This window comes from Thermobia domestica, chromosome 14, assembly GCF_964235325.1.
Source record: "Thermobia domestica chromosome 14, izTheDome1.hap1.1, whole genome shotgun sequence".
Lineage (NCBI taxonomy): Eukaryota > Metazoa > Arthropoda > Insecta > Zygentoma > Lepismatidae > Thermobia > Thermobia domestica.
In genome coordinates, this window is record NC_137467.1 from 50,565,841 (window position 1) to 50,583,698 (window position 17,858).

The window sequence follows — 17,858 nt, forward strand, 5'->3', positions numbered from 1 at the left end:
GCACAACGGGAATTACCGTTCTGCCTAGAGATAAGATAATTAAAAATATTTTCTTTAAAGTGCTGGAGGGTCTGTAGGCAGAACGGGAAGTAGGCACAACGGGAATGAACCAGGTGTACAAAGTGTACGAAATGTACAAAGAACCAGAAGTGTATTCATATTTATTTAAAGAAATTAATTGAAAAGCTTATTTTGTTAATTAGATTAAAGTTAGTTATTAGAAATGAATGTGTATGGTGTGTGTGTAGGGAAGATAGTGGAATAGCAACTTTTGTTTCTTTTTCTTATTTATTTTTTGTTGTGTGATGTAAGGGGATTGGCTATAGTAGTCTATTTTAACCAATCAGGATTCAGGATTTTTTTTCACTGTCTCTTATATTAAATCTGTTATTACCTATGTATATCCATAGTGATGAAGCCAAAATGAATAGTTCTCCAAATTGTTACAAGTTTTTTTTTTTTTTTTTTTTTTTGCAATAAACGTATTGTCTTGCTCAACGATTAGTTTAAATCAAATTTTCGTACATGATGTACGTACAAAACCTTATTAGAGGACTGTGGGAATGTTTATTATATGTAAAATGTAGATATCACTGGTAAAAAGGCACAAAGGTTTCATGGAAATTTTGTGTTATCTTTTCTGTATTTTTATGGCCTTGGCAACTTTAGAATAGATATACTTCAAAACTTAATATATGTAAGTACTTACTTTTTATTCAGAATGATAGTTTTTTGTTCGTTTTCTGTTAAATTCAAATTTGCATTATATCGTTCTACCAAAGTTCTAGAGCACGATCCGATTATGTAGATAATGAATTCTTTGTTTTAAAGGTTAGACCAGCTATCTGATACATAAACAAAACTTAGAACATAAATGTAATATGTAAACATATTTTCTGCCATATTGTTTTCCAACCTTAAAGGGACACACTCAACTTCTTATATTCCTTAGAGCTACTTTAAAGAAATTAGTGTTTTTGATCAGGTATTCATACATAACAATAAATATGAGTGAATGCTTTACAATTGTATTTACACAAACATTTTTTATTTAATATACAATATAAGATATTTTACAAAGATTTATAAAAAATGTATTTTAAATACATGTTCGTCAATCATTTTTGATTTTGAAAACACAATTTTTGTGATTTCTCCACACACACATAAGATGAAACACAGAGTGGATGAACTTTTTTTATTTGTTTCTCGTTGTAATAATTTATGAAACATGCTTTTGTTTTATTTTTGACGTTTTCTTTGTCTTTCTCCTTTTTCCCACATGGAAGAACATTTTGGAAACTGCAAACACGTGATTCCTCTATAATACACTTTTTGATTACACCTTTCACATTGTTACATATCTGTGTTGTTTCCGTGCTAAGTAATGCGTTGATAGACAAACTGTCTTCAGTTGCCCGTATCTGCTTTTGAGTCTCTCTTGATTCACCTTAAGTTTTGGAAACTCAGTTTTTTTTTCACAAGTGCTCACGTCGATCTTTCAATTAATCTGAATTTCAACGGAGATATTGGTGAATACGTAGGCTGCACTTTGTACATTATGTTTCCATAGTGATATTCTACTTTGTATTTGCGAATTATCTGGAAAATAGAACATAAAGATATAGACATATCAAGATTGTGTATGTTGTATATTTTTTAGAAACATATACATATATTAGAATAAAAGCTTGTACGTGAGTCAAAACTTAAAGATATCCATTAAAATTTCACTGTATTTTCTATAAGTACATTTCACTCTATCATGTTTATGCCACGTCAGTGGCGGATCTGGAAGGTAAAAGTTGAGAGGGGCAGCCAGAAGTCGTAAGATGATAGGTATATCTTGAGTTTACTATAAATTTCCAAAAATATATGTATGAAAACACTAAATTTATTTTTGCCACTTAAAATACTGGGGAGACTTCGCCCCCCGAGATCAGGTTAGATCCGCCACTGAGACCTTTTCTTCATTCTGCATTCTTTAGTGTTCTGCCGTGTTCAATGGTAGAAAAGTGTTGAATTGAATCTACAAAGTCATTGCTAAATAAAATTCAGATCGGAGATTATTATCGATCGAACCTCTGCCCCCGATGTCTATGATACGTGGAGAGGACTCTTTTCTTGATTTAGTTATCAACCGAAGAAATGGAGGGCCAGACATGACCAAAGTGAGATATATATACTAGAAATCTCTCTCAGTACGATACTAAAGGGCAGTCGAAACATTTGCAAGACATCGTCTTTTATTCAAACAAAGTTAATTCACTGTTATATTTCCAAACGTTCTACCTCTCGAGACATTGCTATTCTGATCCAAGAAAAATATAGTTGGATAGTGTCCTGTTATTTGCGAGTATTTATTCTATTTTTTTCGTAAATTTCTCTTTATTTGATGTATTGTGTGTAATTCAATTTTAGCAGAACAAATATAAATACATTTATAATACCTTTTTCGTTGAGATCATGAAGGTTATAGGACTCTATAGGTTATTTTTTCTTTGTCTTCTTTCATTTTGTCGAATCAGCATTAGCGGTTTATAATAATTATGTGATGATTTCGAGTAATATTTATTGTCTTTTTGGATCAAAAGAACCATTATATTCCAGGCAAAAATTTTCTTGTAGATCTTATATCTGGAGAACTACATATAGTGTAGCCAAACTCAAACTATCACTTAAATCATCAGTGTGTTGTGCTTATTGCGTAGAAAATATTTAGAGGCGGTAAGAAAAATACCAAACATTCCGTAAAAAAAAACAAAAAAAAAACTAGATTTAGAGGCTGTTGAAAAATTGTGTGGTCCCTGATCCAAAGATGGATCAGAAGATACAATATATTTCAGTCAAAAATTTCCTTGTACGCCTTATATCTGGAGAACTACATTAGTGTAGCAAAAGTCAAACTATCACTTAACTCAGTATGATGTGCTTATTCCATAAAGAAATACCAAAACTCGATTTAGGGTCCGTTCAAAAATTTTGTGGTTCCTGGTCCAAAAGTGTTTCAAAAGATCCAATATTTTTCAATCAAAAATTATCTGGAATAGGCATTATATCTGGAGAACTATGTATAGTGTAGCAAAACCCAAACTATCACTTAACTCAGTATGATGGGCTTATTCCGTAAAAAATATCAGGATTCCATTTAGGGTCTATTCAAAAATTTTGTGGGCCCTGATCCAAAAACCAATTATTGGTCAAGATTGCAATCTTTCGATTCAATTTTTTTATCATTCCTAAAGTTCTTGTTTTTGTGTTTTTTTTTTCTGCATACGTGGTAATAAATTCTTTTCTTGCTTGATGATAAAAAATTCAGAACCAAAGACTCTTATGGCTACACATGCTGAATTAGGAACTTCCTACTGTAATTTGTATAAATTAGCAAAAAATATAAATTCAATAACCACGGAAGTGTTCAATGCCGTATGTACTAGGAGTAACTTCGTTGGCAATTGGAATAACAGCAGTGGAATATGACTAATGAAAATTGGAATAATTTTATGGACTGTATAGTCCAATTGTTGAAAATACCTTCTTCTTTACAGAGTATATTTATCTTATCGAACATGTAGAAAATGCCGGAAATTATTAGAAGGAGAATAACAAAAACTTGAAGTTTATGATGTGTATATATAAGATTAGCACTAACACACAGTATGGGGGGGAAGTCTCCTTTCATTAAAATATGTGTATATTTTCAAAGGGCTTATACAGGGTATTACAGAATGTTTCACCATATTTTGTTAAGAGATTCCTCACTTCATGAAAAGAAAAAGTTCATATGGATGTGTGCTCTAAAGTGGATCGTTTCAGAGTTACAGGGTGCCGAAAACGTGAACTAAGTAAACTTTAAAAGTTCATATCTCCACAACTATGGGACCTATTGTAGTTGAGTCAAGACATCATTGAGGAATTGGTATGTGAACTATCCAAATATCCATGTTTCAAAATGCTCCAGTACTTGCACACCAATTTTCAGAGAGGGAGGTGGAGAATAATCAAGCACTCCCAAAACAGCCTCTGTAAAAATGATTGTGCAAGTACCGGAGGTGGATATTTGGATACTTCGCATACTAGTTTCTCGGTGACGTCTTGACCCCCGACTACGATCGGTCCTATAGTAGTGGAACTATGGAACTTAAAAGTTCATTTTTTCACGTTTTGAGCATCCTATAGTTATAAAACTATGCACTTCCGACCACGGGTACATATGAAGTTTCTTTCTTCATTTGATGTAAGGAATCTGTTCCCAAAATATTGTGACAAATTTTTGTATAACACCCTGTATATATATATATTTACCTGTGTAGATACCGCCACCGTAAATATTTACCCAGCTTCTCACGCATTACAGTCCTTCTCTAGTTTCGGCATTTTTATAGTGTATATTTATCAAAAAGTAAGAAAATTATTTCTAATTATATATCATGTGGAATATTTAGAAGCTAGGTAAACTTAGAAGATAATTTGACCATGGATCCATTAGATGATGTAGGTAGGTACTTTTACAGGAATAAATTATTAAATGATTGTGTTTAAAAGTTCGTTCACAGTCCATTGGCTTTATTTTGCTTTCAGTTCAACTCAAATTTTCATTTCAATTAACAAATTAATTGACAAAATTAAATTATATTGGCTCTTGTTTTGATATTATTTAAAGCAAAGAGAAATACCTATATTCACCAAAGCTATTAATATCACAATTTCTTGGGATTTTAATATGGACCGTAAGAGGAAACAAGTGTACTAAAAAGAGAGTAAGGTCTGGCATGGGAAATCCTAGATCCTAGGAAATCTCTTACGATTTTTCCCAGAGTCAAAATCCAACGTGTATGGCATCAGATCGCATGTAATTTCCTATGTTTGTTCTGAACGAGATTTCTCTTGTTTAGAGCACACTCTTATTTCGGAAAGAAAATTCGTCAGATTTCGATTTAAGCGACATCAGACGAGAGAAAGTGAAAACAAATTGAGGTATGTTTTGCTAATTTATTTTCTGATTTTTATGCATTTTTTAGGTGTGCAATTTAACAATATAGCGCCTGGTATCAATATCAGTAGAATGTGAAGTATAGTTAGCATAGAAATTCATCAATTTAGTACTTATATGAAATAGAACTATCTCATGATATTGAAAAATATAGTCGTAATTATTCTCATGCTATTCTATTTTAGATCTCTCAAATTTGTGAAATCTACGGAAGAAATTTGTAATATATGAAAGAACATTTCACAAGAAATCCAAATATGTGGGTGCTACACCCAGAGATGATCATCCTCCCTCATTTTGCCCTCATGAGGGCCACCCTCACCCTCACCTCACCCTCATTTTAGTAGTTGAGGGTGAGGGCGTTGGAGGGTGAGGGCGATAAAGTAATTAAGGGTGAGTGTGAGAGAGGGTGAGGGCGATAAAGTAATTGAGAGTGAGTGTGGGGGCGTCAATGAAGGGTGAGTGTGAGGACGTCAATGGAGGGTGAGTGTGAGGAAGGATGAGGGGAGGGCGTCAATGGAGTGTGAGTGTGATGGAGGGTGAGGGTGAGGGGCGTCAATTGAGGGTGAGGGAGGGTTAGGAAAAATGACCATCTCTGGCTACACCTGCATTTAATATTTCGAGGGAAAAGCATTATCAAAAGTTGATCTTCTCAAGCACGTAATCCAGTAACATCTTGCAACGTCATTCGATCAGACAGGAAAAATTTTCACGTGTATAGCACATAAAGCTAGGTTTTCCTACGACATATGTCGTAACATGTTTCCTAAAATATATCCTAGAATTTTTCTAATAGTGTGTAGCCGGCCTATGGGGCAAAGAGCTTAGAGCGTTTTCGATTGTCTACAGTGTACGCCTTTATCAAGCAAAACGTAAACAAGAGTTAAAGTAAAATAGAAGTATCTAATAGAATATATCTACTCCTATGTTTCCTTCTCATTTCTAGTTTATTTCTCTGAGCTATATATTTACTTGATAATGGACAATACAGTCGAAAACGTGTAGTATTTTTCTTCTTTTCGTTTATTTGATTTCCTTTCTTTTTTAATTAGTAGTTGTTGAAGTAAAACAGTAGCTGCAAATAGGAAGTGTTCAAAAGGAATCAAACTTTATTTTCTTCCCCCTCGTAAACGAATGAAGCACGGGAGACTTCCTTCACTGTAGTCGCAGAGGGAACTCCTGCGCAGTCGTGTTTTTTTTGTTTTTTCGCCGCAAAACGCGTCAGTTGCTGGCAGTCCAGTGTTGCCACACTTGGTACAATTGTACCAAATTCAGCCCTTTTTGTCATTCATCGGCCCGTTGGTACCACGCTGACATTTTCAGCCCCTTTTGTGAAAAAGTTGGTACAATTCTACACAATTCAGCACCATTTAACAAATACTTGTCACATTTTCAAAAGTATCAGTAAGATTTTTCCTACATCTCACGTTACTTATACTGTGTGTTGGAATCTTAAAAAATGTTGTTGAACTTGCATTCTGTGGCGTTGCACCGCTTAACACTAGGAACTTTGTGTGGAAAATTCGTAATTCGAACTATACTGGGATACAAATGACGCTAGATGGGCGCATCCGTGCCGCGCATGAAGGAGACAAGAAGGAAACAGTGTGGTGGAAATATTATCTTCATTTTTTTTTTTTTTTTTTTTTTTTAAGAATCACACAAACACGTTGATTCAAGTGTTCAATATTCTGAAGAAGACCATCGTGTGCTCAAATAAGTTTATAATTTATGTCATTGCAAAGATTCTACACCAAAAGATAAAAGCACGAAAAATACATTGACATAATTACTGGCTTAGCGGGCCAAGTTATTTACTAGTAACGCCATATTGACAAATACAAAGATATTCGAACATTTCTGCGTTTTATAGATCTATATCGACACGTTGATTTGTACTTTTGGAAGGGGGAAGGGGTTGTTCTAGAACATTATCTCTTTCAGTTTCGTGTTATAGAGTCATGTATTACACTGGTATAAAATTCAGCCCTTTTTGTTTCAATTTGGTACTATTTTTCAGCCCACTTCAAAGCTAGGACTGTGGCAACACTGTGGCAGTCAGCCAACGAGAGAAGACATGTAGTGAGAGGTCCTCGGATTTCAGTTTTGTAAAATGACCCAACTAGAAACCATTCAATCTCTTCGGTATATTCGATTTTGATTCGAAATCTATATGAATCTCAGAATCAGGGGGGGGGGCAATTGTCCATCCCTGGCCCCCTAAATGACGGCCCTGACTCACAGTCCGGGATACGTTTCATTCGGAATGCGAATAAAAATGTATGATTTGGTAATTTCTTTTAAACCGGACATAACAGGAAGAATTAGTTTAGTTGGCTATCAGAATATATTTCAACCTGAGTTTTAATTGTAAAATTATTTTCTTTGACCTTTTGGTCACCTAGCACATTGTCCAAGATAAGATCATTAGTAGTAAGAAGATTTCACGGAGTTGCTTTCAAGTGTTCCTAGCTTTCAGGTCTTAATTGCCCTAAATGACATTAACAAAAAAAACACGCATACGTAGAATAGAACGAATATTAACAGAAGATAATATATGTTCTTAAGCTGCTACTATTATATGATTATTTTTATTGTACATTTATATTTAATTTGACTGATCCTCAATTATGGTTCTTATTTTACACTGACCTGCAATGAATTATAAATTGGCTCTCACTGCTCTACACAATATCTGAAAGAGAATGTCCTGACTTTTCAAATATTACAGTTAGACCACTCGCCTAGTAAGCTACCGTACAGCTGCATCAGTTGCGAGTAAAATGGCTTATATATATTAATTCTTGCATCATTTGACACACATGTTGAATATGTATGCCTCGGTCGTCAAATGTTTTAGAAACCCTTTATTCCTTTCACTGTTATGGTTCAAAGAAAGTTCAATTCTCTTACACGGTGTCCAACACTGTACCACTACACTTCACTGTTATGTTTAGTGATAATAGTGTGTTTTAAATCTGTGCACACTTGTATATAGTACTATTTGAAACAAAATATTTTTATGTTGAGTTGGCAACACTGCTTCATCTATGGCAACAGTGTTTGTAGTTTTCGACAGGGCATTTTGTTCTCATTAAATTGTGCAATTTTTGTTTTGATTGCTTTAACGGTTTTCAAGATATTTACTTTAAACGTACATAATTCCATGATATAAGTTTTTGGATATTCCAATTTTGAAGCCCCGTAGCTCCTATCCTTCTGGTCCATAGCACCTTAAATTTTTGCTCGTTTTCATTTCTCATGATGCTCTATTAGATGTGCTATATGGCAATCAGATTTTAGCGACAACTTGTGGCACCCTCCCGTGTTAGAAGTTAACTCTCATCTTGCTACAATATCTTCCTACAATAGTTTGCTTATCTTTTAAGAAAGTTAAACGTAGTCTTCTAAGATGTCTAATGAATCAAAGGAAATAAATTTAATCCAATTAAACTTCGTACAATCAACATTTTCAAACATAAGATTACGATGCCGGAATGCCTTCAGACAGGAAAGGAAACATCAGCTTCCTTTAAAACGCTCCGAAAATGCCAATAGATTCCTATTTGCTAGGAGAATTTCCTCCACTACTAGTTATAACTAGTAAATGGACTACTGATCGTCATGTAAAAGAATATTTTCCATTACATTTCTTAGCAGATTTTACAAGCAATACTGGAAACGACAACAAAAGCAATTACCTTCCAGTAGCGTGTCATAGTTTTTTTTTTTTTTTTTTTTTTTAAGATGTAAATCTGCAACCTTTACAGAGGTTTACTACACAATTGATCACTGGAAAGGTATTTCGTTTCCGTGACCATATATCATTCATTTATCCTGTCGAAAAGTCTATTTTCCAACGTTTTCAAAATTGAACTGTATACGGGCTCTTATTAAAGTATTTAAAAATATTGAGTTCGCCTACACTACCCTTATTTGTTCGCGTTCATTATAAGTCTAAACTTCTGAAACAATTCGGTTGCGTTCGCTTACATTGACCCACCAGCAACAAAGCGGCAAGTACAGAACCAAAGACATGGATTCGGTTATGTCAACCTGAAAGTTTACAAAAATTCCTTCTTGAGAGATAGAAATTCCCACTTTTCTCTTGAATTTCCCATGTTACACTAATTACAAGAATTTAAAAACTTATATAAAAAACGAAGCTACTCTATGACACTAATTTTCTTCAATATATCTATATGAGTTATTTATCCAAAAGTTTCGATGTTACATATTTAGGAATAAGAATTATCCTTAATGGAAAGAAAAAAAAATGTAAATGTTGACGAAAATAAGTACTTTCTGTTGTCAAAATTTAGTGTTGACATCACGTCTTTGAGCCAGCGTCTTCTACTTAACATAATTAGTATAGAAAAAGTTTTATTCTACAGCGAAGAATCTCCAGTCAGTTTATGTAGGACGTTTCTGGAGTAAATTGTTTCTAGTTTGTTTTTTTAAAATTTTCTTCCGTTAATTAGTATATTTTTTTCTTATTTTAATACCAGAGCACAGTTTAAGTCCCTTGGTGTTTTTTAATGCCAAATCACTTCCGTAAGAACGATTTTTTTTTTCGGTAACAAAATTTGACAATTAAGACTGGTTTGAAGATTATTGAAGACTCGGTTTACTTATCGTTCAAAAAAGAATTTGGTTGGCGCTTGTGAAATATGCCAAATATGCTGTCAATTTCGAGGAAATTCCCATTATTTCTTTTCGAGAAGTGGCCCCGTGTAGTGTAGTCGCTAACACTCTCGCCTTCGGTGTAAACGGTCCCGGGTTCGATTCCCGGTGGGGGCACTCGGTCGAAAAAAGTGTAAAATGCTTTTCCAGGCCAGCCAACCTGAATGAGGTTTTCCTGGGTTTTTCCTCATTCACACCAGGCAAATGCCAGTGTGGTACCTAACTTATAGGTCCTAAGCCGCTTCCTTTCTTACCTTTCCCCGGATAGTGTGTTCGCCCAGGGACATCATCCCTCAAAAACGCGACGGGCGAAATGGCCATAGATGCCGAAAGCCCAGAAATCTAAAAATCCTAATCCTAATCTCTTTTTTGAGAAATTTATCGTCAAAAAATCACACAAAATGGAGTTTTACCCACGGATTGGGATCACTGAACGGATCATGCTGAAAGCCAATGAGCAATAGCTACAGCTACTCTTAGCGCTCGAGTAGCATCATTACAAGAAAACTAGATTGTGATGTGGTATTAACACTGTTTTCAATATAGATCTCAATTTTTTTCTCTCGTGGACAGATTCTTTTTGGAACAGGATAATTCATCTAAATTTTTCTAATAAGCTGCCCTGTGAATATAAAATGTGAACCAAGAATTACGTCCATCTAGAGTATCGTAACATATTAATCCCCAAGTTTTTCTATAGCATACACGTCATGAAATTCGGTATATTATGCAACTACAGTATTTGATTTTATGACTTGACATTCATTAATTCTCTCAGTCCTGAGTTTTTGGTTGGCTCACCCGTTTTTATTATTATTTTGCTCTATTACGCTTTTTGAATTATCAAATGAAATACAATCATCGTTTTGATTGCAGTTGTCATGTTTACAAAATTATAGGATGTACGCATTTGTCTATACTAGGGTTAAAACATGTATGAAAATACAAGATTGCATTAATCGAAAACATAATTGAAATCTACGTAATTTAGAGACTCGAAATGCATCACTAAAAGCAGAAAAAATACTTATTGCAAACATATATTTTTATCGCTGAAAAATAAAACATCCTATGGCTGAGCTCCGTCTATTGTCATAGCGCCTACAAGCAGGGGCGCCCGAAGAAAATTTTCTAGGGGCGCATCTCCATGATTTCTATGTCTAGTATTTCTGGTATTTAATATAGGTCTACGTGGTTTGCTATATTACGAATTCGTTTCCGTCAGCCAGGGAGGAACTGGCCCCTTCGGGCGTCCATGTCTACAAGTACTGTCCGTAGCTTCCTAACAATAGATAAAAGCACTAGAGAAACAGCGAAAAATGATTTAGACAACTTCGAAGAATACAATCAATCATTTTGAGTTCTCCAGAGTAATTATGTTAACTTTGGAATATAACGTACACATATTTTACTGCCAGGACCGACAGGATTAAACAAATTAATATTATAACTATTTGATTACCTTTGCCAACATAATTTGAAGTTCCATTTCTGCAAACCGTCTTCCTAAGCACATCCTTCGTCCATAGCCGAAAGGAAGAGACACAAATGGATGAATCTTCTTTTGTTCAGCGAACGGGCATTCATTGCTACCTGATTGCTTCATCCATCTTTCTGGAATGAACTCGTCTGGCTTAGGAAAGTATTCTGGTAGATTGCTTATCACGTAATGTGGGAATATTACGTGTGTCTGTGGAAAAAATGAACATGTTTATTGTTTAAGGCATAAATCTTCATAAGTAAAATATCCTACTATATCATCTAGTTACTCCATATATACTCCATATGATTCTTCAAATGAAAAAATGAAATGAACTTTCTAGGCAAGACGGTTATGTCGCTTAGGATAAACGAGACCAGTGATTCGTGAAGTGAATGACAATGGAAAAATTGGTGGAATGAGAATCTGGGAGAAAACGAAAGAACCTACGGATAGGACTTTGTCCACCACAAACTCTCGTGGCCACAGATCGAACTAAGAACTCTTGCACCAGAGGTGAGCGCCCCGCAACTGAGTAACCGAGCCCATTAAAAAAAAATAGTTTCAAAAAATAAATCAAGTACATTAGTCTATTATTCAATATCTCAGAATTAGGTTTATAATTGACGAAAATCCATAATAATGACGTATAACGGGTTTATTAATAAAAAGTCAGAACTTTAAAATGAGATGGAATGGGAACTACAAAGGATAATAAATTATTATAACTAATTTTATGGTCTACGGAACCCGAAGGTTCAATACCGATTTGTCAAAAGCTCTTCATTGACTTCTGGCCTTAGACAAGATCCAGTATCTATTTTTCTTTGTATTCCTATTTCTGCGAAATCTACCCTGTCTCATCTGCACAGTCAGAAATGAATTATTATTATTATTATTATTATTATTATTATTATTATTATTATTATTATTATTATTATTATTATTATTATTATTATTATTATTAAAATGAATTATGCTATTATGTTTTGTGGGAGACCCGGGTTCGATTCCCGGAGGGAGCTCATGTGGTTCGGATTCCATGTTAATCAATAGGTCCACGTCTCATATAGCCTCGCTGCTGAACGGGACGTTAAACCCAAAGTCAACTCAACTATTATGTTTGGAAGGTAATGTCCTCCAAATGTCCTCTGCTTCGGCAAGTGGGAATGAATTCTAAAAAATTCAATTTTGCATTACTTTTGCACATACACATTGCGCGGTAAATTTGCAATGATGTGTTCAATACTTCCTTTCAATTCACGAATTGTTCCTGGCTTATTCTCATAAGCTAGAAACTTTTGAGGTGAAACTATAGAAACTTAATCCGAGGGGAAAGAGATAGATTATATGTTGTGGGCGGCCAGATTACACCACTATTTTTCGACCAAATACGTCCGGGAGGGAATCTTATATGTAGCAAGTCCAGAGAAAGTCCATTTTGATTGAACACCAGGCCCGTATCCACGGGGGGGCTAGGGGACCGGGTCCCCCTAAATTTTTACTGGCCTCCTAAAATTTTCATGGTAGGCTTGCAAATGAACTATAATATGGTGGTGAACTATGATATGGTTGGGTTGAGCCCCCACTAACTTCTACCGGACCCCCCCTAGATTTTTTGGCTGGCTATCGGCCTGTTGAACACTACAGTTAATATACTGTATATGTGACAATGAGAATTATGCGTCATGGATAGACCATTTGCTACAACCAGTAGCGCATTTACGATTTTGTTTCGGGGGGGGGGGGGGAGGAAGGAAGGTCTTTGGAAACTTTATTCCTGGAAACGTGAAAATTCTGCAAGATATTTCATCTACATATTAATAACAGTGTCCGCGATTAAAAAACTTCAGATCCAAATTGAAAGTGACTATGTTTGTGACTCTTAATCTCTTGAACCACGCGACCGATCTCAATCAAATTTTCAACATAGATGTCGTTCGTACCTTGGATAGATTTTACTATTTTACTTTGACGGAACAACGTAGAGGATGGGGACTAGGGAGAGATATATAAAAATCAATAAATATAAAAATAAAAGTTACCATGTTCGTGAGTTAATAACTCTTGAACCACCCAATCGATCTCAATCAAATTTTCAACAGAGATAAAGTTCGAACCTGGGAAGTTTTTTTATTATTTCATTTTGATGGTAGAACTTAGAAGAGGGGAGGGGAGGAGGGTAAATATATGAAAATGAATAAAACTTAATAACTCTTGAACCACCCGACCGACCTCAATCAAATTTTCAACATAGATAAGATTCGGATCAGAGATGTTTTCATCATTTTACTTTGATGGAACAATGTAGGGGAGGGGAAGGGGGCATATATGTAAAAAAAAAAAAAAAAAAAAAAAAGGATTGTCTTTGTGACTTCACGCTTAAACCACCGAACCGATCTTAATCAAATTATCTATATACATGATTTTCGGACCTGGGGTGAGTTTTATCATATCCCTTTGACGGTAGAACTTAAGAGAGTAGGAGGAGGGGATGGAAGAGATATGTAAAAATAAATAAAATTTAATAACTCTTGAACCACCAAGACTCTCGATCTTTAAGAACTCTTGACCAATCTCAATCAAATTTTCAACATAGATTTCGAGCCTGGAAAGTTTTTTTTTTTTTTTTTTAGGTGCGTCTTAGATTCGAGGACGTCTTAAATTAGAGTAATTATCGAGAAATTCTTAATTAAAGATATTATTAACGTGTTATTAAAACTACTTTGCTAACCATAAATATTTTATATTCAATCACTCAGACAACAATAGTGTCCTGCGCTTGCGCAGGACGTGCGAGTTTGCTAGTTTACTTATTTACTTTAAAATAGTAAATAAAATTTCGAGGGAACTTAAACCTGGAAACCCCTCCTTAAATATACCACTGGGTAAAACTGAGAGACTTGCATGCTCCACGGTCCTCAATTAATGTCTTTTTGAAAGAAGAATCACTCATTGAGAAACGGTCATCAATTATTATTATTATTATTATTATTATTATTATTATTATTATTATTATTATTATTATTATTATTATTATTTATCTTCTTTGAAAACCTGTTTAATACTACATTATGCCAATGTAAGAAGCCATCTGAAATATTTTACGAGTGTTTGGAATAAAGGTTCCCAATATATTCAAAAAAGACATTGCAAGTAGTTCAAAATTTGTTTCTCTCATGGTTACAATCGAAATTTAAATTCCTATCAGAGAAATCTCATTACGAAATTAGGCTAGGCACCTACTTGGGTTACTCAAATTATCGGAATGAAGAAACTTATTTGATTTGAAACTTCAAAATGTTTTGATGGGCAACTTACCATTCATAGAGGCTGTTAACCTTTATGTTCCTAACATATGAATAAGAAATTTCAAAATGTTTAGTTGTAATCGTATTCTCACAGATGTCCCGGTATACAAATGTTTCACAAGTGCTAACAATTACTCACATATTATTGACATTTTTACTACTTATTTTCTTTCTATCCACAGGCAATTTAGTCTATTATCTATCACTTGTTAAAATTTTTATTCTCATATATTGCTTCGTATTGGTTCTCTTTTTTACTTTTTTATTGTCTTCTGTGCATGGCTGTATTCTTTATTTTAATTATCCTCATTCTTTATGCGTTCCTTAATGTATCTTTGTATCTTTACATTCTTATACTTTATGATCTTATTTTCAACGAACTTTAAAAAAAAAAAACGTTACTGAACTCTCTATGTCTGTGTGTGTATGTGTCTTATTTGCTTTTTTTTTTTTTTTTTTTTAATTTTGAGTCCTTCATTCGATAGAGCATATCTGAGAAAGTAAGAGAATTTTTCACGTCACTCTTACCGTTCCCGAGATATTGTCCAAAAAATATCCGATTTCAGGAGATTTCAAGAGCTATATTTCGGGAACTGTATGTTATAAAGAAATGATATTAGAGTTGATTAATACCTACGAGAATGGTGAACATTTTGATAGCAAATAGTAACCGGTCGCCACTGGTTATATCTGCATTTTCAGTACATACACGGAGATAAAAAGTGAAAGGTCAATATAGCTAATTCAATATATCCCCTAATACGCAGATTCCAAATACGTAAATGTATTATCTATTGAATTTAATCAAATAAATTTAATAAACAATTTCATATAAATTTCGAAACAAATTCTTTTTAAGCTCGTTCTGGCAGTACTCTTCAAGCATTCTCAAGTGGTTTATGTATGCTTTTTTGTTTTATATGTTATTACTTATTATTACATATTAGAAATTGTAATTGGACTTTGTAATTACCTAATACCAAGTAATAATAATAATAATAATAATAATAAAATACGTATACAATCTTGTATAATTGTATAAAAACAAAGTAAATATATTTCTGGAAATTGAATTCATATACCGTATATTTACATTCAACTAAAACACTAATTCTACAATATATTACTAGGACCAATATAAAGAACAAATTGGCGTTTAGAGATGTGTTCCTCTGTTGACTGTCGCCATATCATGTGTATTCTTTTGAAGTGGCCCTATCTAACCACCACCCTTTTCTTATAGAGGGTAATTATAGCAGATGCCTCAGTGGAATTTTCATTAAGTGCCAACTAGTTAAGTCATTTCTAAATATCAATTCGCTTCATATTTTACTGCGATTTTAACAATCGTCTTGTACTTACGCCCTTTGGTATTCTGTATCCACTTATTGTTGCATCGGAAGTTAAACTTCTACCATTACCAAGAACGACTGGATTAATCCTATAAAGAAAAAACAAAAGAAAAGAAAATATAGATTCTAATTTCATATTTATATATTCAGGAGAAAAGGATGCAAATATTTTTATTATTCAAACTTTCGTATCGAAAGTGCTTATAGTAAACATTTTTTTCAAGAATATATTTGTACAACAAACATTGAATATCTTTAATGGAATGCTCTTACAATTGTTGAAAGTCAAGTCTGAATATATTAATTATTTGCATTTCAATTGCATAGCAACAAGAAGTTAGAATAATACATAAAGATATCCCACAAATTACATATCAGAAAAAGAGTATATCGGAATTAAGTGCTGAAATATCGGTAAGTTCAATAATTTATTTTAATTTTTATGGAATAATTCTCATGTTCTTTATTCAAGCATTGTTTTGTCTCTTCACAAGTGATTAAATATATACAAAAGGAGGAACAAATTATGGCCATAATTAAAAAAGAAAAGATTTAATTGCATCTGTGATTCGATTAGAGTTACAGATTAATTTACACAGTGTGTCGTACTTATGCCATTAACCTGCCATGATCCTTCCGAGTCACGTCGTAACACATACCATACCATGCCGCTACTGCTTTCGCCATATCCCTTGGTTCTCGTTAACTTCGTGTGCTCCCGAGGAAAGTCGAAGAATCGCGACCGACGAGCCACGACCGGGCTGGTTTGTCTTCAAGACGGCCTGTCGGGGCACAGCATGGGAACGGAACAGGCACGACTTGAGAATTAAACAAGATAGCCCAATGAATTTTCAATGTGGACGTCTGAAAATAATCTTTGAGGATCACAACACGAACGGAGCACGGAACGTGTGTGAATCCGTTATTCCTCAAGATAAGTCCTTGAGCAAATTATCTGGGACGAATTTGTAAATGGAGTAATCCGTTAACATATTCACGGGTAAAGATCGCTGCTATGCGTATCATACTTTTTTATTATTGAAACAAAGGTGTATAATTGAGCTTCTCGCGGGAAGATAATCTTATGTAACCTTTTCTAACTTTGAGTAAACTGGAAAAATAAGTTCAACATTCCTATGCAATGGCACATGTAAAAGAAGCTTTCCCTGCCATCAGCAGGTACATTCTCGAAATTAAACTACTTACATACTGTTCTATGGTTCGATCCCAACTCATTTCACCTGATAACTTAATTTTTTCGGAAGTGGCGCGCTTAGCATTATGTTCGCCCAAACCGCTCAATTGTAGAATGCTAGAAGTTACACATCGTGGCATTTAGGTGACAGGAGACCTCTGCCAGCAATTGCCATCTACCGGATGAAACTGAAACTTCGTGTAATTCTCTTTGCTGGCATTAGGAGAGTTCATTATTTACTAAAACCTCGGGTAGATTCATCTTATAACTCATAAAACATTACGCATTTATAATGCATTCTGTACACTGCAAGTATATTTTTGGTTGATGGCATTCAATTTCATTTTAACTTGATACGTTGTTTTCTCACTGTTAAAAAATTACTTACAGACACTTCTTTGCCTTCCTTTAATTTCGGTTATTATTTTCTAATTTGAATTTATAAATGAACCACGCAGCAGAAATTCGAATTTCATAACAGAAGATATACGTTAAAGTGCTTAGAGAAAATAAACAGATTGTCTCAAGCTGATATTTAATGTTTTAACAACATTACCAATTATTCGTTCTGGAATTGCTTAAAAATTGTCACCGCCCAACGAAGCATGGGTTTTCTGTAATAAGTGATAGTAGATGTCACGGTATTCGCCGTATTGTCTTAGGTAACTGGCTCGTTTCATTACTATGGGAACCAATTTGAGAACTTTGAGCCAATTTATACTTAAATCAAGATAATAGATTTTACTCAAACCAGCACTAGAGCTAAATGTAAATTTTCTAGCAGCAATTTCCCATGAGATAGCCCGTGACATCTTGTTCAAATATTGAATATTGAGAGCAGGCT

At 34.1% G+C, this 17,858-nt stretch overlaps 1 protein-coding gene across 1 annotated transcript in view; it reads right to left on the bottom strand.

The window, feature by feature from the left end:
* The window catches only part of LOC145669822 (uncharacterized), a 382,300-nt gene that overhangs the window by 249,001 nt on the left and 115,441 nt on the right, over positions 1 to 17,858 (bottom strand). The window contains exons 9-11 of the mRNA XM_081738166.1: positions 15,830 to 15,908; positions 11,139 to 11,366; positions 1,493 to 1,602 (exon numbers count right to left, since the gene is read on the bottom strand). Coding sequence (XP_081594292.1) covers positions 1,493 to 1,602; positions 11,139 to 11,366; positions 15,830 to 15,908 — 417 coding nt within the window. The remainder of the gene's footprint in view (positions 1 to 1,492; positions 1,603 to 11,138; positions 11,367 to 15,829; positions 15,909 to 17,858) is intronic.